A 23,680-nucleotide genomic window follows, 5' to 3' on the forward strand; every position below is an offset into this window, starting at 1 on the left:
CTCCTGGCCATTTTGGATGTTGAGCAGGGCGGAATTCAATGAATCCAAGGACGTCGGGATCTCAGAAGCATAACGTTGATTCTGAAGGGACAAAAATGTATTTAGTTGGGATAAACTTATACGGTATTATCATAATACAATGTTTCCTATTGTACTAACCATATCCAAGAGCGATTTAGTGCGGTGCCCGCGGTGAAGCACGGAGATGCACGCCGGGCAGTGGGTCCGCTTACAGTTCAGGCAGTACATGTTCCTCGGCATGCGGTGATGATGGCATTCATTCTTGGTGGGCAGTGTGAAGAACTGGTTGCCCACCCGCAATCCCTTGCGGGACTGGGCCTCCTGTGCGACTTGGAAGACGTGCGCCTTCAGGACGCGACTGTGGTTGTGCACCGCCTCGAAACAGCGGCGGCAATAGGAGGCATTGCACTGTCTGCACTCGCCGTTGGCAATTGCATTTCCACATTCGCTGCACTTGGTGGCCTGGACAACATCTTCGCTGATGGAGCTGAGGGTCAGGGATTTGTTGGTCGTTTGCGAGGCGAATCGGCGGAAGTAACTAAGGCTGCTGGTTTCCCCCAGCACATGGTAGTTCAGCTCGTAGTAGTCCCGCACATTGGCGGAGGACTTCTTGGCCGGATCCTTGGACTTGATGATGGGGGAAGCCGGCGTTTGGCACACGGCGCATTTCAGATCCTGGCGGTTGCTCCACACGCAGCTCTCGCACAGATTATGACCACAAGGCAGCAGAAAGGGTCGATGACTCTCTGGGTAATCGGAGTATAAAGTTATTTAAAAATGTATTCAAAATGTTGAGAGAGCTTATATGCGTTTTTGTTTCTTATTTTATTTTTTAAATGTAATTTTACAAATATTTATATATTTAAAGGTTGGTTGGTACGCAGATGAGCATTGCTTTGTGAAATAAAATAAAATAAAATAAAATAAAGTGTTTTATATGATATAAAAAAGTAAAAGTACGTTAATATTTTCCAATATTTTTCTCAATGTTTAATGTTTAGAAAAGCGAACCAAAGAGAACTGACAAAAGCTATGGAGTAATGTAAAACCCTTTATAACGGATTAGAGATGACAACTTGACCTTTTAAGATTTTAGAACCCATAATAATATTTTATAACTTCAAAAAAAATCAGCTTAAATAGTATTTATCTAGTTATTAGGTATCAAAAAGAACTTTACTTATTTCTTAGGATCTTTAACATTTTTCTTGTTTGCGTTTGTCCTAATTTGAAGCTGGCAACACTGTTCACAGACGCCTCATTCATAAACACAAAAAATGGCACCAAAATAGTCTCTCTTAAGAATGGATTTTTACCAACTATAAACCAAACAATCCCTTGGTTTATCATTAAAGCATTTTACTTACCTTCTCCCTGATTATTATTATAAGAGTAGGTATAACATTTCGTGCATTTTGGACAGCGCAGAAGATTCTTAAGGTTGGACGCCACAAACTTGCGGTCAAAATGCTTTACGCCACTGTCGTCGGCAATCATTTTGATTGAAGGCGAGAAATAAAAGCACTTATTTTATATATTCTTGTTTATTTTGGGGATATTTAAGGGAAGCACGAAGATTCCAAACGCGAAACTTTTTAGCAGGCACGCCGGCGAATAAGAGGAGAAAGAGTTAGAGATGGCAAATCCTTGAAGCTTGTATCGATAACTTTATAATCGATCAATCGATGTCTCTTAAGACTCAAAGATACTTATTGAAGTGGGAACAGATTTAAAATGTAACGCTTTTACTTTCATATCCATATTTAGTAAGATATTTAAAATAAAATGTATACTTACTTTCATCAAACAAATGAAAGGATCGGTCGATTTTCCATTGAAATATTTAATTTCCCCAAAAACGCCTTTATTCCATCACAAACTGAAAATTTGACCCAGAACCGCTTTACAAAAATGGTTTTTATGCATTGCTCAATTAAAACACCGAATTATCCGAACATGGAATCCATAATAGTGTTCTCGCGATGCCTTCGGTTAGCCTCGTCCTGCTTGAACCTTCGCAGCTCCTCGTACACAGGATCATCCGTTTCCAACTCATAGCGACACAGGGGACAGGAATTGGTCTGCACATGTGATAAAATATAAGGTTTACAATAAAGGTACTTTTTTATTTTTAAAAATTAGTTATATTTCTCCCCGCATTACCTTCTTCAGCCAGAGCAGGATGCACTCCTCGTGGAACTCGTGCTTGCAGGGAAGGATCTTGTACTTCTCCCCCTCCTGAGCAGGCTCCTTGCACACGGAGCACTCCAAGTCCCCGTCCACCTCCGAGGCGAGAATCTCGTGGACCGGGAGCTCTGCTATCGCCCGCTTGGAGGCCTCCGGCACCTCGATCTCCATGTCGATGCCGTTCATTATGGCCAGCACCTGGAGGCGTCGGAAGTTTCTGGCCAAATCATTGGCTCCCTCCGGCCCAGTGGGCTCGTGTCCCAGTTCCTCGAAGTAGTCCGACATGGCTGTGGTAGCAGAAATCGAAGTTGATAACTTGAAAGTAAAGGCCCCACATCCCAGATCTCTTGAAGGCTTCTGAGCTATATATTTTCCAAGCCCTATGATCTTTAAAATACATTTTTAATAATATGACTTGATTGATTTGAATTTTGCAAGTTAAAATATAGAAAAATCTGAAATGCTTTTTTTATTTGTGTTTCAAAATTAAAAAATATTTCTGAAGTTGAAATACAAATGTTTTAATCCATTCATCAATTTGTAATACTTTAACCATAGCATATTATTAGATATTATAGACCACAACCCGATTATTAGGAGCCAAATGTTATTTTTATTTCAAATTCGAGTTTCTCGTATACATTTGATAACACTCAATCTGGGCTAAAACTCCATGAGATTATCTTTATTACACCAACGTTATAGCTAAGTTTCTAGAGGTCTTTGCATTTAAAACGCTTGCAAGTAATGTGTTTTTCTAGGCCTAAAATCATTTGTTTAGTGGCTGGTAGCCCAGCAATGCATTTTAAAAACTCTAAAATTACAGGCAAACACTGGCTTCTTTTTTACGTGAGCATATCGATGGTTTACTGTACTAATCTGGAAGAGCTAAAAAGTACTTCGCAAGAATTCTATTCCAAGCTGTTAGGATTTTTTGTCGCATTTCTTTGAGTTTTATAAAGATGAAAAGTTAAAAAAAAGTTTGTTTACTTCCTAAAAAATTGAATTACTACAGTGGTTTGGTATTAGCGACCAATTTTATTGAAAAGGTCTTTTTTTCAACACACCAACACCTCTAGGAAATTGAGAGCTTAAAATTCATATTTTAAACATGCTGATTCTTTAGAAATTTTAAAGGTTACTTCTTTTATAAGGCTATCACCCAACGTTTCACGTTCAATAACTTTCCCCCTCCAATTTCAAAACCATATAAGTCCGCTTTCCATTTTCAACTTAAATATTGGCCAATAAAAACACAAAAGGTAATTCTTTCTCGTTTCTTTTTTTGTGATTTTCTTTCTTTAACTATATGATGTTTAATAATATTCATTTTTAAAGTAATTGATTTACGATTTACTTCAAGGTAGTTACAGAGCTTGAATCATAATTTCTACTCTCCTGTACTCTCTCGGCATCTTCCTCTGGCCTCACCTAAAGATTACATCCTCCTGCGATCTTATGCAAAACTCATACAGTGGGTAGACAGAGCAGAGCGATAAATTAAAATAAGGTAAAATATAAAATAATAAGAGTAAAACAAAAACAAGACTTAGGCGCTAGGCTTTACACATTAGTAGTTTAGATTGCTAGAGAATAAATTAGAGGCGCCTGGCGGGGGAGCGATCGGTGATCGGTAAACGATATATAAAGGCAGGACTACATCAGGATCTACTGATTTCAGTGGGCTAATTAAAAACAAGAGCTATATATAGATATATATGTGGGCGGTGTATGTACAGAGCTACTTAAGGACGAACGAAACGAAAACAAATAAGTACACGATTCTTCAATTACTTTAGCTACTTTAGCGGGGCCAAAACAAGGGGGCGAAAGAGCGGGCACATGGATTAATTACAATGCGCAAAGGATTTGTATAGTAGGTAAGGCGTATATAAAACTTCAGGATGGGCCGAGTTTCTGGTTGGATAAATAAATATGGTAACATTTCAACTGATTGTTAAGTGTATCGAGCACCTATATCTCCTCACTGCCATTTTCTTAAAAGTTCTTTAAATTGTATTATACCAATAGCTTCAAAAATCTGATTTTCTCTACGATATCGATGTCAACCAACATCGACCCATCCCTTTACACATATATACTTTTGTATAGATAGTTTCTCTATATAGTAAACGATCAGCTCGCGTTAAGATCTATCACTAGCATATACAGTTAGTTCTAGTCTAGTGCTAAAAGCAGCAAACGGCAACGGCCCTCCAGTTGGGGAGTCCCGCATCCTGATCCCGAACCCTCCTGGCCTTACGTATCATCAGACTGGCTTGGTTTCAATCGGGGATGTTGGTGCTGTAGTGGTGTTTGGGATGCTCTTGTGATGGGTTAGGCTTGACTGTGATCCGTGCTCCGGGGAGGATCACTAGTCCGTGATGGAGATCTGCGCGTAGCCAACTAGCGATCGTTCGTCGGGCACCTCGCCCGGCTGCACGCCTGAGCTCAGCTGGAAAGTAATCGTTTTCATCGTGGCACTGGCCGCTATCAGTTGGTCCAGGTGCTGGGCCATCGGGTGAGTGTCCAGGGCATCGACGAGACCCGCATCGACTAGTTCCGTGGCAATGCCCTCGGCCGTATCCTTGCCCACCACGAACTCGAAGCGAATGTCGTGGAGTTCGCGACGCAAGTTGCGCATGCGCAGGACAAGATTGACTGGGGGCGCCTCGCCGGCGGAATCGCTGGGTAATGGTAGCTGAGCCAGGCCAGCTGTTAGCTCTTGGGCGGCGGCAGCGGGCGCTGCTGCGGGAGCTCCAGGCGTCACTGTGGCTGAAGAAACACTATGCGTTATTTCGGGAGACGGTTCTTCCTGGTCGCTGTCCGAGGAGTCGGCCCTCTCCAACCGGTTTATGGGCCTGTCCTCGGAGTCCGAGTCCGAAGAGGGGTGTTTTCGTCCACCGCCAGATCCCGAGCCGGACACAGAGCCGCCATTGTCCTCCTCTTCGCTGGACCACACCCATTCGCCCGTCACCGTGCGATGCAAACGACCCGATGCACCGGGCTGTCGTTTCGCCGCCTTGTGCACCCTGGTCTCCAGGCTGGGTCCGGATTGCAGCAACGTCTGGGTGAGATACTTGCGATCCTTGGCCTTCTTGAAGAAGGCGTGCTTCAGCAGCTCACTGGCCGTGGGCCTCTTCGACGGCTCCTTTTGCAAGCACTCGACGATCATCTTGCGGAATGTCTTGCCATAGGCCTTGTACTGGTCCTTGTCATCCGCACCCGTGTCCAGGGTGGGCGGATCGTTCTGCAGGGTCAGCATAAGCACCTTCATGGGCGGGTATTTGTGATAGGGTGCCGTGCCCGTGGCCATTTCGATGGCTGTGATGCCGAAGGACCAGATGTCCGCCTTGAAGTCATAGCCATGATCCTGCTCCATCACCTCGGGGGCCATCCAGCAGGGTGTGCCCACAAAGGTGTGGCGCACCTTCTGCCTGGACAAATCCCGGCCAGTGGCCAGCCAGGCACTCACGCCGAAGTCGGCGATTTGGATGGTGCCATCATCGCCAATCAGGATGTTGCCCGCCTTGATGTCTCGGTGAATCTGCCCGTTGGAGTGGAAGTACTCCAGTCCCTTGAGCACCTCCTTGAGCACTGTGGCTATGGTGGCCTCGTCGAAGACGCCCTGTTTGCAATTCGCCGTCCGCATCTTGTGCTTGATGATGTCCAGCAGGGAGCCACCTTCCAGGAGACGCAGCACCAGCCAGAGCTCTTCCCTCACCACAAACGAGGTGTGATAGGTCACCACGTTCTCGTGGAAACAAGAGGACATGGCCTGAATCTCCTTGAGCAGCTCGTCCATGGACGTGTTCCACTTCTCGAGGTTGATGCGCTTGATGGCGCACTTCTCGTTCCTGGGTATGCAGTAGGCGCCATGGACCACGGCTGTGGCTCCCACGCCAATCACATCCCTCAGCTCGTAATCGTCCTTGGAGTTGGGCCACGGCTGTTTCTCTGGCGGCACGGCAGCACCTGCCAGGGTTGCCGCTCCAGCCACATTATTGCTAGACAGATTGGCGGGTATGGAGGTCATGCTCCTGCTTCCGGTTCCGTTTCCAGCGGCGGTTGTGTGTGGTGGCGGGGTTCCTGGACGTCGTCGGTTGTTTATGGCCGGCTGACTTTGCGATCTCGTCGTATTTCGCGGACGGGGCTGCTTCGATATTGGCGGGGATATTCTATGGGGCTTCTCCCTTTCTGTGGGATGAAACTCCTCCTCCTCTTTCTGTATCGGATGAAACTCCTCGTCCTGCTGCCGGTAAACGGATGGATGCTCGTTTTCCGATTCCCTCTGCTGCTCTTGCTCCTTTCTCTGTACTTTGTAGCTGCCCGAGTGGGAACTTTCTCTGTGTCCTTCGGAGTGTTCCTTTTTGGGATTGAGCTGCTGCTGATCTTCCTTCTTGGCAAAGCAACCAAAGATTCCTGTATCCTTCGGATCTCTTTCGTGAGATTCTTTGCTTGGATTCTGGTTGTTGTTGTTGTTGTTGGCGATGTGTGCCACCTCTGCAAGAGGAGAAGAAATCAGAACGGGGTAAAGTAGGGGCCTTGCCTTGGTTTATCGTTAAAAAAGCAAACGACTACGGGGGAGATGATCAACGAGATGCTCAAGGAAGACTCGGGGTTTTTCAGAGGAAGTCGAGTTGTATAAAGCAGAAAGATAACGAGGAAACCAGGAGACAAGGGCAAGGTGTGGAAGGAATCTAATATGGATTTTTTTGAAATATTCGATGGTGTTCTGTGAGAAATCGATTAGTAATAACATCATTTTGGATTGATCATTTTTAGTTACTTTTAATGAATACAGAGTAATTTCTTGTTAAAATGTAAAAGCCAGAACACTATCTAAATAACTTATAATCGTAGCCGGTTCTGAGAACGTGCATTCATAATATTCCAAATTATTCACTGATAAAATCTGGTCATATCTACAAAGAATAATTTAGCGAAATAAAAATAAACCCAAAAACAAAATGATTTTATTGTTGCGAGGGGAATTACCCCGACACGTTTTGGAAGAAAAAAACACAAACGTTTAACGCCCGACACATGCCGTACTGGGGAATTGAATTGTACCGCCCCAGCCCCCTCGGGCTTTATGCTAAATTTTTCCACGTTTTCGCTGATAAGATTTCGTTTCATGAATATAATGTGCAAAGTGTACCAAATTTTTCGGGACACCACTGTTCAGCGAGCGTTCAACTTTGGACGCCCTCGACTGTATCTGTGATATCTGCTCTCTCTTAAGATCTACCGCTCTCTTACACCAAGCAGCATAGAAAAAAGTTCAATCGCATGGAATGGAATGAATGAAAGAGGGAGAGGGCAGAGAAAGAGCGAAGAATGTGCGAGCGGGACCAATGACCGCATTGAGCTATTTATAGCAGCAAATAAAAACAACAACCAAAATAACCCAGCTACAACATAGATAAAGTGTGTGTGGAAATTGTAATTAAGTTTTCAAGCTAAAATGTTTACAATTCCTGCTATTCCCCGTCTCTTCTCTTTTGATTACATCTCGAAAACACGATAAGCCTGCGGTAGAGAACGGTAAAAGAATACCGCAATTCGATAACTACGACAGCAGCGATAAAGAAAACGCGATTCCAGTTATCGGACGTGTCATGTGCCACTTAATTAAGCCAACTAACTTTTTGGGCCAACAAAATGGGAATACGTAGCGAACTTCGCAATTTAACACTTAGGCCAAGTCAAATAGAGAATAATGCGCCAGGAAAAAAAAAACTAAATGTTTACACAACAAACAAAGTGCAAAGAGAGAGGGAGACAGGAAATGGCCTCTAAAAAACACTTGGCAACCAAAAGGCAGAATAAGAAAGCTAATTTAAGCAGAAAACTATTTTTTAAGTGAACAAAAGCAAAAGAAACAAGTTGTTTTGTTGTAAACAAAAATTAAAAAAAAAGAAAATACATATGTGAAGAACAAGAAAATAGAAAAAAATCAAGAATACATTGTATCAATATTTTTAGCCGATAAAAACTGTGAAAATACCGTTTTAACTGGAAAATATGATCGAATATTCTTATTTCCTGCAGAAAAATTTCATAATAAATCAATATCAGAAGAGAGAGAGAGAGAGAGCGCGAGAGAGACACTCGATCATGTGCAACTGATAAGCATTGTCACACGACTTCACACACGCACACACTTGGCAGTTCAATCAATTTTCATTCGAGCTTTATTGATTTCTCGCTGAGCAAATCAAAACAATTTACGCAAAATGCAGAGGAGTTAATTACACGATTTATGATGCTGCTGCTTCTTCTTCCCTCTGATCCACGCACGCGCGCCTTCCAGATTCGATATATTCCGTTCCCTTTCCGTTTCGTTCCGTTCCGTCCGTCGCGATCTCTCGTCTGGGAAGCGAATCGATCGTTCCAAAAGCCGCGCAACGAATGAGCGCGCAAAAGCAGGGCAGCAAACGCAACGGCAAAGCCAACACCAAGGCAGCGCAGTCGACGCCGGCGTCGTAACAAGTGCGCCAACAAGAATAAGAGAAAAACAAAGAAGGGTCGAGACATCCGACTTGCAGATACCCTACCCTAGTCTACCAAGTTTTGATAAAAAAAATTATATCTGAATACACGTTAGTATATTAAAGATATCAATTTTAACTTTACGAAACTGAAAAACTGAAAAAATTAAGTAGTTTTTAATAAAAGGGTGAAGTGTATTAATATTATATTATAACCCGAAACTAGAAAAATACAAAAATAAATGTATTGAGCAAATATCAACAGCGCGCAAAGGGGAGGTAGGGTGATGGTGGTAGCGAGGCGCCGGTCTGCGGTTGCACGAAGAAAAGAATGAGGAAGAAGAGAGGCAAAGAGCACCAGAGCGGGTTAAGCTGTCGCACAGTGGGTGTCATAGATCAAAACAAGCTTTCACTTCAAAATTAAAAAAAAAGATGTTATAGAAAAATGTAAAAAAAGTAAACATTTAATACATGTAAAATATTGTAAAAATGAACTTGCATTTAAGAATTGGAAAAAAGCAATGAGATACAATATTAGTAAAATACTATTTGCATGTGAAAAAGTCAATGCTGCAATGTCGGCATGGCCGACATTACCATTTGTAAGGTTTTCCCCTGGCTTGCCCCCACTCAATTTACCCCCCCCCCCCCCCCACCTTGTGTACTCGGATTTTATCAGCTCTGACGCGCACGATAAGTTAAAAACGTTTCCAGCGGCAATAATAACAACAGGCGAAAACAATTAGCAACAATAAAGACCGAAAGTCCCAAAAAGGGGAGCATAGATACAACAGACGTGTGTGCTTTCCATACCGCACCCAGATACAAAAGTGGACTCCAGTATCTGTATCTGCCGCTCTTTTTCTCTGCCTCTTCCATTTCGCTATCTCCGTGGGTAAGATAACTGGGTTAACTGAATGGGAGGGGGGTTAATTTGTGGGGGGCACTCCAAGCGCCATACAGTCATCATGGAAAATTCGTAGATTGCATCCACAAAAGCCCAGCCACAGAGCCCAGGCAGACGTATAGATACATTGTATCTTTGTATCTATAGGTGGATTATGGGATCGGCAGTTTGCATTGGCCATAGCGTGAAATTCTTTTCTGCTCTGCATAAAAATGCGCCATCGTCGAAGACCGCAGAAGACTGAAGACTTATAAAAATAAGATATTCGCACACACACAATGCCGATTTTTGCGTGGTGCGTTTATTTTTAGAACGTCTCCGTCTCGTTTTTCTATTTGCATATAATTTCCAATGCAGTTCGGCCATGGCAAACAGTCTCGAGGGGCGGCGAAAGGGGGCGGGTTTTTGGGGCTGGCAAGCGAAAAGGTGATCGTCATCCCCGCAGTGCGTATAAATCCAAATGGATCGGAAAATGAAGGAGCAGTCGAATAGGAAATACTTTTCGATAAGCATAAGAACTATTTTTAAGATATTCGGAAACATGTTCTTGGGCTGCTGTATTTTTTGTTGTTTTATTCCTTATATAATCATTCTTTCTTTTATAAGTTTAAATGTAATATATAATTTTTTTTAGGAAATGAAATAGATAGTTTTATTAAAGACTGGGAAAAATAGTAGTATTTTCTATTAATGAGCAGTTTGTACTACTACTAAATTAACAACTAATTTTCCATCCGGCTAATTACGACCTTAAAACAAAATGATTCAGTTGCCTAATTGCCTCGCAATCCAGCTAATGTATCCCCATTCAGTCAGGTAGATGGATGTATTTAAAAATCTCATTCTCATTCGGTTAACACATTTTGCGTTTATTGCACTCTGCGTTTACAAATTGCCAAAGCAAATAAATTATAAAAATACTCGTGAGTATTTTTAAAACTTCAATGTTGCAGTGCATTTTACGGCATAATTTCAATATTGGCACATTTACGAGTTGCTTGAACTTTGAATTGCAGTTTGCTAGAATGAAATACTCTTCGCAAATGACTCGATACTATGGCCATAATGTGTAAGCGGTGAGTACGAAACATGGCCAAGTGCCCAAGTGACTGTTTGTTTAGATTAGATCTTTAATTTGGCCGCTAGTGGCGACTTTTCAGCGCGTCATGTGGAAGAGTAATTGATTCCTTGTTTTTGCATTTAGTGGCTGTTGGGATTTCAGAAAAATACTCATTGCTCTGGCATTGATAAATCCATCTAGCCTACGGGTTGAGATCTTTTCGTGTTCCGATTTTTGCTCTTGGTTCCAAACGATCAATCAGCGGAAGGGGAATATATTTTACATATTCTTCATGAGAAAAATAAATTTATGAATATTTGCAATATTTTTCTCCCTTCCAACACTTTAAAACCCCATGTTTTTAAGGCATTTAAATTTCATTCGAGTCACAACGCTTAGGTAAATTATAAATCTCTTTCTGACATATTTATAAGCTTTTTGTGGCCGTAATTTTTAATTTCATTATCCCGAACCCGACTGGAAATGAATCACAAACAGAATTCGGGAAATTCCCTGGCCGAAATCAGTTTTCGCCATTAAACACAAAAACGCATTTAAAATTCACCCTCCTATCTATCAAGCAGGTATCATTTATTTAGCCATTTGCATTAGGCCATGAGCAGGCATTATTTCTGGATTATGAAATGACAAATGCGGGGCATATGAGAAATAACTTCAGCGATGGTGGAAAATCGAAATTGTTTTGGCAAGCCAAAAGGGAAATGCTTTTGTGATATTTAACTTGGGAAAATGATTGTTCATGTTTGATTTCAACCCACTTTGCTTGAGGCACACCAAGTTTAGTAGCTGCATTTTGACTGGTTTTCACTTGTTTCAGAGCTTTGTTTCTTTGGGTTTCAATGTTTTTCAGCTGGAATTTCCACTGCGGATGTAGTTTCGATCACACGCGACACTCGAGAGTGACTGAGTTGGGTTATCAACGGAACTGCGATGGGGATTCGATCCGATTGCAGTTCTAGATCGCATCGCTCGCGATCGCCGAGTGGCCGCTCCTCCAGCGCGGAAATCACAAATTCGACTGAACTTCACACAAATCGTTGTAATCAAACATTTAAAATGAACGGTCTTTTTTTTCGTTAAGCAATAAACAACAATAAAAATTAAATAAGCTCTACAAATGGCGGAGCACGACGACAGCGGCGGAGCAATAACAACGATACTATAGAAAAGCGCCGTCGCCGATCGACGGAATAAATGTGCGAAATTTTGCCGCCTCCATCAACGCGTCGGCGTTAGTTAGTGGTAGTTAGTAGTTCAGTATCCGCCTTTGTATCCATATCCATGTGCCTGTGTTCGTCTCCGTATCTGTGTCTATATCGGCTGACTTTGGCTCGGATTTGACGGGCTTTATGGCCAAAGCCCAGCTGGTAAGTAATTTGCATGACTGATTGCCCCTGTCCACAACTTAAAATGCCTTTGCCAGGGGATTTTCCTGGAAGTTTCGGTTTCTATTTACGTTCTCGTTAGTTCTATTTAGTTCGTCAGTGATTTTTTAATAACAACCTCAAATAAGATATTTTTAACGACTTTTTTGGAGATAAAAATTGTAATGAGAAGTATATATACCAATACTTTCATTATTATTAAAATATATATATTTTTAGGAATATTTTTTGTATTAGGAAAATAAATCCTACCTCTAGTAAACCTTTACCTACGTCTTTCTACCAAATTTACCTAGTTTTTAGCATCTCTGTACCCGGGGTAATTCTCCTTCAACCAAAAAGACCTGCGCAAGTTTGATGTTGTTATTATTTTAACAAATTTGCATACGGCTTGTAGAATGGGTATTTTTAAATTCTTGTTTATAGGTAAGCACCTCCTCTTTTCCCCCCTTTTTCGGCGGTTATATTATTTTTAACAAGGGAATTTGTTGTATGCAAGCCAACAAACGTTGAAAGTCGAAATGTGTGAAATTTGTCAGGCTGTGCAAATCGTAAATATATCTATATCTGTACCCGTGGCTTACTTTTTATGCGCACCGGCAATACGAGTCAAGTGATCGAACGCCCTCAAAAAACAAAAAAAACCCTTGACACACAAAGAGCGCCAAAAAGAAGCCGAAAACCCGCGATTTAATTAGCGCCCAGTGGTAGATGACACGTGTGTGGGCGGGCCAAAGGTTGATGGGTTCTGAACCCCGAAAAGCACCATTTATTTCAGTTTCAAAAGGTATTATAGTCCATGTACAAGGCGTTGGTCAATAACTTTTGCGAAACGAACGCTCTCTGGCGTGACGTCGGTGACATCAAAATGAGGGAAAACTCATGAATGACCACAGCAAGTTGGGGGCCAGCTATAATGAATGAACCACAGCGAACCTAATTCGTGTAGTAAAAACTATAGTGGATATGTGTACTATATATAGGCGGCTATGGCACTAGACGAAATTTATGGCCAAGTGTTCGGGCTCTGAGATACCGCCTACCAAATAAATATATAGCTTTTCTTGATGCTTATTATAAATTCGGGTTAGTTACTGTACTTGGGATCCAGTGAATGTGCTTTGGTTGTATATTTTGAATTAATCCGCATAAAATTCACAACTCTTTTCACTAGCTTATAACGGAAAAACAAATTGGTAAACATCTACTTTCGCAGCCTTTTTAAAATATATTTTTGGCTCGCGAAACCCTATACATTTGTATAAACAAATGCGTATATACTTCTTGAAAAATTCAAAAAATTTGCCGTGTGCCATCCCCCATCAGCTAAATCATAGCTCACATGTTCGGTTCAATTTGCTGGTCAACATCTCATGTGATTTCCCTCGCAGTCGGTCGGTTTCTCAAGGCAAGGACGTTTGGGACTTTTGCACTCGACAAAAAGCACTTTTCGCACAGTAAATTAAAAAACATAGCAGTGAATAAATCAATATTCTTGGACGCAAATTGTTTTGCCCAGTTCGAGGGTATTTCAGTTCAATGGGTTCAAAGTGCTGCGCAAATTGCAGGAAGTAAATGTTTGGGGAAGAGATATGACAGAAATTATAATGGGTTTCATTACTCGAAATTATTATTCAAAGGGAAAATTAAATGAATCGAAAACAAGTCAATTTCATAAGTGAAACCCTTCTGGATAGATGTATAACTTTCAAAACAGATATTTTTGATTGCTTTGTTTACTACGAATTAAAGTTTCTTGTTTAAAAACCAAATAACAATTGGGTTTTAAGACAATTGGGGTTAAGTTAATTAAGGTTTCTGGTTACAAAGCCAAGTAATACATATGTGAAAAGAATTGACTGCTCAAAGTTTATCATGGTTTTGGGAGGGGGCTCTTACTCAGAGTGAATTTGTTATACAATGCAGCTTAACCTTGCCGCAAGCCACACAATCGAGAGATTTAATGTTGCCCCTCAATATGCAAAAAAGAAAAATGGAAAAAAGAAAGAAATCGTTAAGCCGAGACGGCGAGATGACAATGCCTAAAAATAGCCATCGCAATTGAAATGTCGTTCCACATTAAGCCCGGAGCCCAGTTATAGTTTCGTTCTTTCGCTTGGCATTGTGGCTAAATTTAATCGCCGAACGTCACGTTGAGTGGGTAGGAAGTGCTGCCCAGATCGCTCAGATACTACACACTGTACAGGGGGAGCTCTGTCGATCCCTCGGTGCAGAAATTGTGAATTACAGGCGGGCAGCGCACCGAACGGGGCAAGTTCAAAGTCAGAACAGCAATTGAACGAGCCGCGGGGAAACAAGTCCGCCTGCCAGTCCGTTCAGCATGATCATCATCACCATGCTGCCGCCGATCGTACAAGATCATTATGCCAATTTGTTGTTGTTTTTCCGCTCGACCGAGCATGCAAACAAATTAAGACTGAGGGCGCCGTGCCCCGACTAGCGAAATTTAATTAGCATTGCCTCACTGTGCTCGTTTTTCCCTGCACTGCAAAGAAAAACGGGTTTTAATATGGGAAATACTATTTACAATATTACCAAGAGATCACTTAGGGATCATATTAGGCAACCTTGCAGAAGTGGTCTAACTAATTGTTCCATGGCTCTCCAAGGTAATACATGATATAACATCGGAAATAATATCATGGTTTTGAAACTAAGCTGCCAAGGAATCAGAAAACCTTATCATAATATACCAATTTAAGCTAAGTTACAATATTATTTTATTAAACAGCCAAGAAAACAGTTTTTAAGACAGAATATATGATCTTAGTTTTAGAAATCAGCACAAGGATTAAAATTTTGAATATTATTCCAAGTTCTGTTAAAGAACTTATCATATCATAACTTCTTTAAAAAACAATACAATATTCTTTTAAAATAAATTTGATATATTCTGAACCAGCCTATATATTCAAACTTTCATTTATATATATATAATTATATATTTCATTGAAGTTGTTTAGTGGTTTTTTGCCAGTGTATGACTGTCACCGGGTTTTCGCGAGTGAAACGCTTTCGCATGCCCTCCCACACATTTCCGCGTGCTAGCAGTGAGGCAAATTGAGCGATTAGCGCCGAGCAGAACGTGACCCACCGGATAGGTTCCCCACCCCTCGAAACCCACTGAACCCTTACCTAACGCGATTTAATTTCGATTTTAGATCGCCATTAAGATTTGGGTTTCGTCGATTGCACTTCAGTTTAATGCGTTTCGTCTGCTCATAAGCTATACTCTATGGAATTGTGCTTTCCTAATGACTTTATTATAAGATTCCCCCTTCCGATGACTAATTTGTCTATAGAATCACACAACTAACTCAAAGTCCTTCCTCTTTCTGAGACTAAATTTTAAAGCATGTTCAACTAATTTTAGTATTTTTAACTTCCTTTTAAAGGAATGGAATTTCGAGCTAAGAAGCCAGTGAGTACTTGCATTTTTGGACTACTTCTAATGCTCCATTATATTCAAGTAAATAACTTATTATTTACTTACCAGAGCGCCTCTTGAAATCTGTAACAATAAGATAATAAAAAGGTTAGAAAAACTTGTCAATTAATTGTTTTAATATTAAAAAAGAAAATACGATAAAAGATAAATAAAGCCCCGTTTATATAATCCACATTTATTTATCGCAAGCTATCATAAAATTTAAACGAAAATCTCTATCGACATGTAAGAGATCGGGAATATATTTTTCAAGAGGGGGCGAATAAATAATAAATAATTAGAGCACATAAATTTTGATTTGTAAATGTGCGAATAATTTACGACACGATTTCGCTGCCACTTTTCACTGGCGGAGCGGCATGGAGGCAACTAAAAATAAATGAGTCTCGAATGTGGCCACAAAAGTTATCTTCATGCCAATAAATATAAACTTATCCCGCATGCAAATAAATTATGAGCAGCCGATGGCCACGAGTGCAGCATCGAGGTGCCACCAGTTTCTGTGCCAAAAGTGGTCATAATGCCGAAGCCAAGAGTGGGTTTTTTTCGGCGGTAGCAGGGGCAGGTGTGGCACCTGTTGCCACCAATTAAGCGAATGGCGTTTATAAATAATGAAATGGCAAAATAGATCGCAAAATTTGTATCTAACTGCAGCCAAAAAAATACAATGTTAATGTCGCCCAAATATATGGGTAGTAATTAATTGCGCAAGTTTTCTTAGATTTGGTTATTTTCTAGGAATTTTCTTTTTAAGGTTCGGCCATCGAAATGTGCTAAAATCGCATTTATTGACGTCTTTGCCACATATTGGTGACGTCTTATCGGTACAAATCAATATTATTTTAGTCCATAAAGATGACTGTTTGTCGTTTTATTTATCTTTATTATCCAACATTTCAAACCACAAAAGCGGTAAAAAATAGAAAAATATACTCTAATCCCAGGAAATCTTTTATGCAATATATTCTTTTTCCAACAAAAATAAAAACATACATATCAGTCATATTTGGCGAGCATAAATCCAGCACATTGCTGGATTCTTTATGAACTGGGATATGGCTTTTGCATAGACAAAACAGCTGCGCACTTTAATAACTTGCCATAAATTATAAACAAAGGCTATGCTGCGTATTTGCCACATTCGGAGACAATAACAAAAACAGACGGCACGTGCTGTAAAACCCATTAAAAACATTTTCCGGCCGCATAAAACGACAACAAATTGGAAAATTGTGAGCGTATTAAATGCGAAATCTTTGTGGACAACAAAATGACATGCAAGACAAACAAATTGCGCTTAAATTTATGGCAGATGCTTAGATTTCAGTTGTCCTCTCGACAAACAACAAATGCATGATGTGAAATGTGGTCGAAGCAAAAAACTCAGTAAATTATTTAGGTGTTTTATGGAAAGCAAGGGGCAGGGACAGCATGATTTTCGGTTTAAAATGATTTTAAAAATTTAATTGGTTTCCAAACAAGCGACGAGTCGTAGTTTTATTATTTTATTTTAATTTTTTTAAAAGTCTTGTTTGGAATGTTTACTGCCTGCATTGGGATTAATCTTATCGCCTGTGATTGCTGGCACATACTAATTTATATATAGCCTCTTCAACTAATCGGGCCTCAAGTGCGACTATTTTTAGGAGCAACTGTCACAGCCCCACCTCAAAAAGGGGACTGCCTGGAATGTATTTCTTGGGTTTTGCATGAAAGATTATATAAATCTTAGTATTTAGAGAAGTTCTCTGCACTTTAATGGTACAGAACATGAAATATATCATCAAATAATAAATGTATCTTTCCATTTTTAGGTGTTAGATACATAGATGATGTAGATACAAAGTAAACATGAATATTTTACTTTAGTAACAGACTTCGAATTTAAAAATAAATATATCAAAACACGCCTTACTTTATTCCAAGTGTACGGGTAATGGAAAACAATTGCTGCAAGTGTGAGTCTAGTAAATGGCAATTAGAAAGGGCGACAATTTCACGTGGTTCGCACGGTGTCACATGGGCAATGGCCAGTACGGGTATAATGGACTCAAACGACTTATCTAAGCAATCATCGATGACGGGCGAGCATCGCGCGGCACCGCATCGAGCATAAATTGCCGACACGGGATGCAACTAATTAGAAACGCAAATTGGCAATCGGCAAGTGCCACTTGAGCGGCGAACAGGTGTAAATGGCACGATTATGGCATTGTGTTTCTGCGCCTTAAAGCCCGTTGATCAATCGAATTAGCAGCGGTTTCCAAATCCCATTATTATGGGCTTTAAATGGATTTTTATTTGCCGAAGCCACGCGACTCTGGCATGCAGGTAATATGTGAAATTCTTCGAGTGTTTTCGCCTATGAACCATATGAGCCAATCAACCCATCCTAACCTACTTGGGGGAAATAAATAAACCTTTGTTATAATTAAAAAGCTCTGATTAAATTGGCACATGTGCAAAAACATACTATTTAAAATCGTGTTAGAAAATCCATAAAGTACCGATAGACATTTAATTATTTTGTTTTGTTTTGTCTAATTTGTCATAAACAATGTTTATTAAGTGTTAACTATTAAAAAGATGAAAGCTTAAGGAATATAGTAAAGGGTAGGTGCTATAAGTGTTGATTTATATAGCTATTTGTTCTTAAATCCCGATTAGCGATTTCACAATAATACTAAAGTTTTCATAGTTCTTAGCAGTTTGTTTTCGTTAAGTTGCGCAGTGATTATCCGACAATTAACATATTGACGTAAAAAAGTAAGGTAGTTGTGTACCTATACTAGAAAGCAATTAATAAATTATAAGACAATCGATATCTTTTGATAGTATCTATAAACTCATGGGCCAAATATGAATCTTTTTAGTAAGAAATATTATTTCAAGATCAAATGAGTAAGTGAATGATGAGAATAAATGATACTATAAAGTAATTTATGAATTATAAGACCATAGATATCTTTTGATAGTATCTATAAACTCAAAAATCCATCTTTTAAGTAAGAAATATTATTTCAAGCTCAAATGAGTGAGTGAATGATGAGAATGATAAGAGATATAAGAAGCATACTTCCGCATCGGGTACCAAATTGAATTTACCCCTAAGTGAAACTATGGTTAACCTTCAGGAATTAGTGTGTGAAAATTAACCCCGGTGATGTGTACCGACCAAAACTAGTTGCAATAACAACCGGCTGCAATAGATGATAACACGCTAAATGAATGCACATTGCATAATCTTTCGCTGGCTGTGCGTCCCTTTCTCTGAATGCAATTGAAAATGCAAATTGCGCGGGAATTTGAAAGAACAGCTGCTGCACCCACAACTGCGAAAATTTCCGAGTGAAATGGGGAAAGCAGAAAAAAATAATCGCCTCTAATTGAGGACCCGTCCATTTGAAGTTCGTATCAATTAAGAGAAATGCAGGCAATTCAATCAAGTCGGGGCACTGGCGCAATATTGCTGGACGCGAGTGTCGGCGAGGTGCAACGCGTGTGTTCCAATTCCAGTTGTGGGTACAGCCGAGGTCATATTTATGTAACTCAATAAAGTTTATATTTGGGATGAACATTTTAGGTGTTTTTAAAAAGAAAAAAAAACTTTAAAGTAATGGCAAAAAAAGGATTAAAATAAAATATAATAAAAAATGTTACATTTGACTTTGACCTGAAGATACATACATTCCGAACCAGTTACGAGTACAAATATACATATTTGTAGAATATTTTCTCTCCAATTACTATTTTTTAGCCTAAATTTATAACAAATAATTATTTAACTTCCCCTTTACTAATATTTTGCCCGCTACTGTGTGACACGCATAACCTCACACAACCACAAGCGCAGTTACTGAGTCACCCTCGCTCGCGCTCTCCCCACCATTTCTCTTTCTCACTCTGCCGCTCTCTTGACACAGATGACAACAAGCCGGTATTTTCATACAATTTCCGCAACGAACGAGATGCTAAAGAGCAGAAGGCCAAAAAGCGAACTCAAACACAAAAATCGCACAAAAAACAATACAGAATAAGCAGCGGTAGTTTGCTAGAACCAGTTGCAAGACAACAAAAAATCAAAGGAAGTGTGATTTAGGGGGTGGGGTGCAGAGAGAAAAGAGAGCGAGAACCAACCTGTTTTTCCTCTGCAAAATCGATGAAAAACCAATCGCCGAAAAAGCAATTTCACACGGGCACTTATCTTGCACCGATTTCGTATTATTCACTAATTGATTTTCCGATTTTTCGCCGTCTCCTGCGCTCTGCAACCTTTAATTGTGTTTGTTGCGAAAAAATTCCACTGCTCTCTCAGCGTGACGAAACGTTTTTTCCAATGTTGTCTTTGCCTTCGGCTGCTCTGCTGGCGAATTCACCGCTTCACTGGAATAAACTCGCCATCCGGATATGGTCAGTACCTTCAGTGTCTTCAGGTGGTATTTCTGGGCTGATTTCGGTCTCCCTTCGGGTTTAATTCACACGGAAAAGTCGAAAAGTCAGCAAGACACGAAAAAGCGTTTCAACGGCACGGCAAAAACAAATGAGATATCGATGCTGGGGCCCCCGGTGACGGTTATCGACATTTTGACTACTGCTATCGGACAGTATATCGATAACTGCGCACTAGAAAGCTTGACCCAAATTCTGTTACGTTTGGCGCGCAATTTAAGTTTGTGAAGTAGGAGAGCGTTTTTCCATTTAAATCTAAGGTAAAAATATAGAAAATTTCGAAAGACGTTGAAATCTATTTTAAAATGTGAAAAATGGAGTAATATATATAAATGTACGTAGGCACTAAAACTAAATTTACCGAAAATTGTATGCTAAAACTAATTTTTTTTCGCTTTGTAATAGTACTTATAATTTATTTTATTATAAAATTACCACCCGTTTATTATGAAATATTAATGTAATAAATAAAATTTAAATAGTAAAAAATATTTATATTTTATGTTTAGGTAAGAAATTAAATTTTTTCCAAAGGAAGTGAAAAGTACTTGCTGACCTATGAAAGTCACTAAACTCCTCTAGTCTTTGTTTTGATGGACCTTAAAAAAATAGTTAAAAACTATATTTATAATAGTATAACAATTAAATCTTAGTTAAAAAGCTTCAACCCTTCTCGCTCAACTTTTAGCCTTTTAAAATTGTAAGCTTGAGTGCTGTAAGTTCCCAGCAGAATGTTAGGGTCATGTTACACCACCACCCACTGCCTCCCACCTCTTCCCCTTTATGTAAAACGGAAAATGGGTCTGGGTCAAGGTCACAGGGGCCGGCAAACGCCCTTGAGAAGCCGACACGCTTCCGAAGCGAGATTTATGTACCCCAGATTATTGCGTAAATAATGGATAAGGGCATAGTAGCTTTGAAACTTAAAGTGCAAGTCCCGAGGAAAACGGAGCAACTTCTGGTAATCATAATCACTGTCTGTCCGATGGAAGGAGGTGGGGTCTTCGGCAAATGACCAAAATCCAATCAGTCAACGCTTTGCGACGACGTCTCTGACAAAAACCAATCAACTAAGTGTCCGAGCGCCACGAATTAGCATAAGAAAGAAAGTCCGGCCGAGACTGCAGGGATAATTCCGACGGAGAAAAGTAAGAAGTGTGGGTTTTGGTCCGATGACCACTGCTCTTCAGCCAACGCCATGAAAACCGTTTAGTTCGTAATGAAATTTTACAACCGAAGGGCGCTCGTAAAACGGCCACGTCAGCTGTTTAATGCCTGTTTAGTTGCCAGTGATTACAGTCTAAGAAAATAAATGTACCTTTTTTAAAGTGAAAACAAAATCTGTTTAAGGAACCTTACCTTACAGTTTTTAGAACTGCTTACTTTCCGTGGCAAAAGGTCATTTAAAATGGTTTACTACATAAAGAAAAAGATCTATGTAAATAAAAAGAACTTCCTGAGGTAAAAAAGCAAAAATCACGTATACGACATGTGACATATAATCCGAACTTTATTGTTAAAATAGTTGCAAAACACGGAAGAGTAAAACTTTAAATTTTTGTTTTTAATAAATAATAACAACATGCCTTATAAATAAATTTATTTGTTTATAAAAACATACAATTTTAAAAACATTTTCAACAGTTTTTCAAACATTTCTTTAGTAATGTTCTTTTGGATTCCCATCCTGATATTATTTTAAAAATAAAAAAAATTCTTTCTAATCTCCAGAAGCTTGGCGAACATTTTCTGAAGTGTAGGTTGCTTGGATTCCCTTCCTGGTTCTTCCTGGTTCCACCGCAACCCCAGTAGGCCACCCATCCATCCGCCTCCCTAGAACCGTAGGTATCCACCGCCGACTCCATCCACTTGCCACTTCCACACGGCACTTGTCTGGCAAGTTTGACTTAAGTGCAGTTTTAACGCTGCTTTGTCCATTTGGCAGGGGCACGAACTGCGGCTGGGGGTACGACTAGGGTTACGGAAGTAGGGTTACGGCACGGAGGTATTCGAGGGACTCGAAGGGATATGGTAACGGATCTGTTGGCCCGCTCTGTGAGCCCGGAGAACGTGTTAACTGCAGGTGTTTGGCATTTGAGTTACGTGAGCACGCAACAAATGTGGAAAGTATTTCCACGGGGTAAATGGGCTCCTGGGGTGGTGATTTTGGACGGGGCTTGTGGGCCGGGAGATAATCCGAGCCAACAATGCATATAATTAATTGTCAGCTGCCGGGTGCAGCAGTATGTACTTTCATCCCCAAAGTAATGGCAAATCCATGTGCGTCATAGTCCATCATAACAGGGAATTACAATAACAAGGGGGATGAGCAATGGGGTTAAAAGGTCTGAGGGAGTCATTGCTATACGAGGGAAATCTAGTCATGTTGAATTGATTTTAATTTATTAATATTACAGAGCAAAGAAGGATTATTGGTGTGCAATATAATATATTTTTTGTATTTATTTTCTTATATATTCCTCTCTCTAATATTATTCAATTTACATTGGCTTACTTTACAAATAATTCTTATATAATGGCCCCTTAAAGCACCATCAAAGTAATAACATTTCGACTTGGCTTCGATTCAACTCAGAGCCCCTCTTCCAAATCGCCTGACATTAATTACGATTCATTGCCGGCCATCAGGAGTTGTTTTGGGGCAAGTCCCTCCTGCGTTTGGGCCCCCAAAAGCTGGACCCCAGCCAATGGCTCGGAAAGGAGGACCGGTTCATCCACATAATTGCCACAAGACAAGCCCTTCAATGGCGAGTGGCAAGTGGCGAGTGGCAAGTGGCATGTAGCACTCACTTCTGGCGCTCCACCAAGTGTCATCCGGGCGACAGGGAAACACCAATTAAGGCGGAGGGATCATTGTTATGCAACAATTAAAACCGAGGGAGCATGGGGCAGCCTAGTGATGGATTTGACCAGCAAACAAGGCGGCTGGATGGGACTTCGTTATGTGGAACGTGCCGCTGCAACGCGTGGGTCTCATAATGCTGTCGACGATGCAACGGCCCACTGGACCCAGTGTTGTCCCACTGAACTTAACCAAGGCTCAATCAAGCCCGGAAAATGGCCCAGGATAAATTTAAAGATATTTTTAACAATGGACTCAGGTTGTAATTAAACTTGCGTTCAATATCCTTTTGTACTTTAAATAAATTTTAATATTTGCCTTCCTTAAAATAGTTTGCATTTTGAGAGATAAAAGAAAGTGTATTAATTTTTTTTTTATATTAAAAATCCTACAAAATTAGGTAAACGGGGCCATATTTATCTTTAGTAATATCCAATTTCATCTGAATATAAAAACCCCTTGGCAACACTGATGGAGGCTGCAAGACCCAATTGCAACGACTCTGGACCCTACTGAACGCAATCAGTTTGAGTGCTTTGATATATTGGCCAATGCCGCAAATGAAAGCGTGACTCGCACTGCTGAGGGAGCCTTTAGAATCTACAGTGGTGCCATGTGCCACTTGAATTTTCCTCATTTGGCAGCCGCACACGTCCACGACCAAAGCCTTGCCCTCTTCATCCGATCTTCCCATGGAATTTAATTTCAAGCCGGGGCCAGTTAAGAAATAACCCGATAAATGTCATCAGCATCAGCGTACACAAAAATAAATAGGACGGCTAGAGTAAAAATTATTTTAAAATAAATGTACCTATTAAAAATGT

At 40.3% G+C, this 23,680-nt stretch overlaps 4 protein-coding genes across 11 annotated transcripts in view; 1 reads left to right on the forward strand and 3 right to left on the reverse strand.

Moving 5' to 3' along the window:
* Positions 1 to 1,630, reverse strand: part of LOC108024696 (uncharacterized) — a 60,175-nt gene extending 58,545 nt beyond the window's left edge. The window contains exons 1-3 of the mRNA XM_017094778.3: positions 1,389 to 1,630; positions 160 to 767; positions 1 to 81 (exon numbers count right to left, since the gene is read on the reverse strand). Coding sequence (XP_016950267.1) covers positions 1 to 81; positions 160 to 767; positions 1,389 to 1,518 — 819 coding nt within the window. The 5' untranslated portion in view covers positions 1,519 to 1,630. The remainder of the gene's footprint in view (positions 82 to 159; positions 768 to 1,388) is intronic.
* A 218-nt stretch (positions 1,631 to 1,848) lies between these two features.
* Positions 1,849 to 19,810, reverse strand: LOC108024784 (E3 ubiquitin-protein ligase RNF181 homolog). Of its 2 annotated transcripts, XM_017094903.3 has the most exons (4): positions 19,682 to 19,810; positions 15,590 to 15,607; positions 2,185 to 2,495; positions 1,849 to 2,102 (listed from the first exon to the last, which is right to left on the reverse strand). In XM_017094903.3, the coding sequence occupies exons 3-4, from the start codon at positions 2,491 to 2,493 to the stop codon at positions 1,968 to 1,970; spliced, it is 444 nt and encodes a 147-aa protein (XP_016950392.1). In that variant the 5' UTR covers positions 2,494 to 2,495; positions 15,590 to 15,607; positions 19,682 to 19,810; the 3' UTR covers positions 1,849 to 1,967. The 2 variants fall into 2 exon arrangements, with proteins under 2 accessions (XP_016950392.1, XP_050744303.1); XM_050888346.1 differs by lacking the exons at positions 15,590 to 15,607; positions 19,682 to 19,810 and having other exon boundaries at positions 2,185 to 2,595.
* On the reverse strand, positions 3,475 to 19,828 carry LOC108024766 (serine/threonine-protein kinase OSR1). 4 transcript variants are annotated; one of them, XR_007764480.1, is made up of 3 exons: positions 19,682 to 19,828; positions 15,590 to 15,607; positions 6,581 to 6,711 (listed from the first exon to the last, which is right to left on the reverse strand). XR_007764480.1 is itself a non-coding variant. In XM_017094892.3 (2 exons), the coding sequence occupies exon 2, from the start codon at positions 6,242 to 6,244 to the stop codon at positions 4,583 to 4,585; it is 1,662 nt and encodes a 553-aa protein (XP_016950381.1). In that variant the 5' UTR covers positions 6,245 to 6,711; positions 15,590 to 15,605; the 3' UTR covers positions 3,475 to 4,582. The 4 variants fall into 4 exon arrangements, 3 of the variants coding, with proteins under 3 accessions (XP_016950381.1, XP_016950372.1, XP_050744302.1); XM_017094892.3 differs by lacking the exon at positions 19,682 to 19,828 and having other exon boundaries at positions 3,475 to 6,711; positions 15,590 to 15,605; XM_017094883.3 differs by lacking the exons at positions 15,590 to 15,607; positions 19,682 to 19,828 and adding an exon at positions 11,449 to 11,695 and having other exon boundaries at positions 3,475 to 6,711.
* Positions 11,857 to 23,541, forward strand: LOC108023767 (uncharacterized). Of its 4 annotated transcripts, XR_007764481.1 has the most exons (3): positions 11,857 to 12,057; positions 21,725 to 21,834; positions 22,590 to 23,221. XR_007764481.1 is itself a non-coding variant. In XM_044094429.2 (2 exons), exons 1-2 carry the CDS (start codon positions 12,040 to 12,042, stop codon positions 22,883 to 22,885), a joined length of 261 nt encoding a protein of 86 aa, XP_043950364.1. In that variant the 5' UTR covers positions 11,857 to 12,039; the 3' UTR covers positions 22,886 to 23,218. The 4 variants fall into 4 exon arrangements, 1 of the variants encoding a protein (XP_043950364.1); XR_006368340.2 differs by having other exon boundaries at positions 21,725 to 23,541; XR_006368339.2 differs by lacking the exon at positions 21,725 to 21,834 and having other exon boundaries at positions 22,590 to 23,541.
* Positions 23,542 to 23,680: the final 139 nt, after the last annotated feature.

The sequence above is a fragment of the Drosophila biarmipes genome, chromosome 3R (genome assembly GCF_025231255.1).
Source record: "Drosophila biarmipes strain raj3 chromosome 3R, RU_DBia_V1.1, whole genome shotgun sequence".
Classification (NCBI taxonomy): Eukaryota; Metazoa; Arthropoda; class Insecta; order Diptera; family Drosophilidae; genus Drosophila; species Drosophila biarmipes.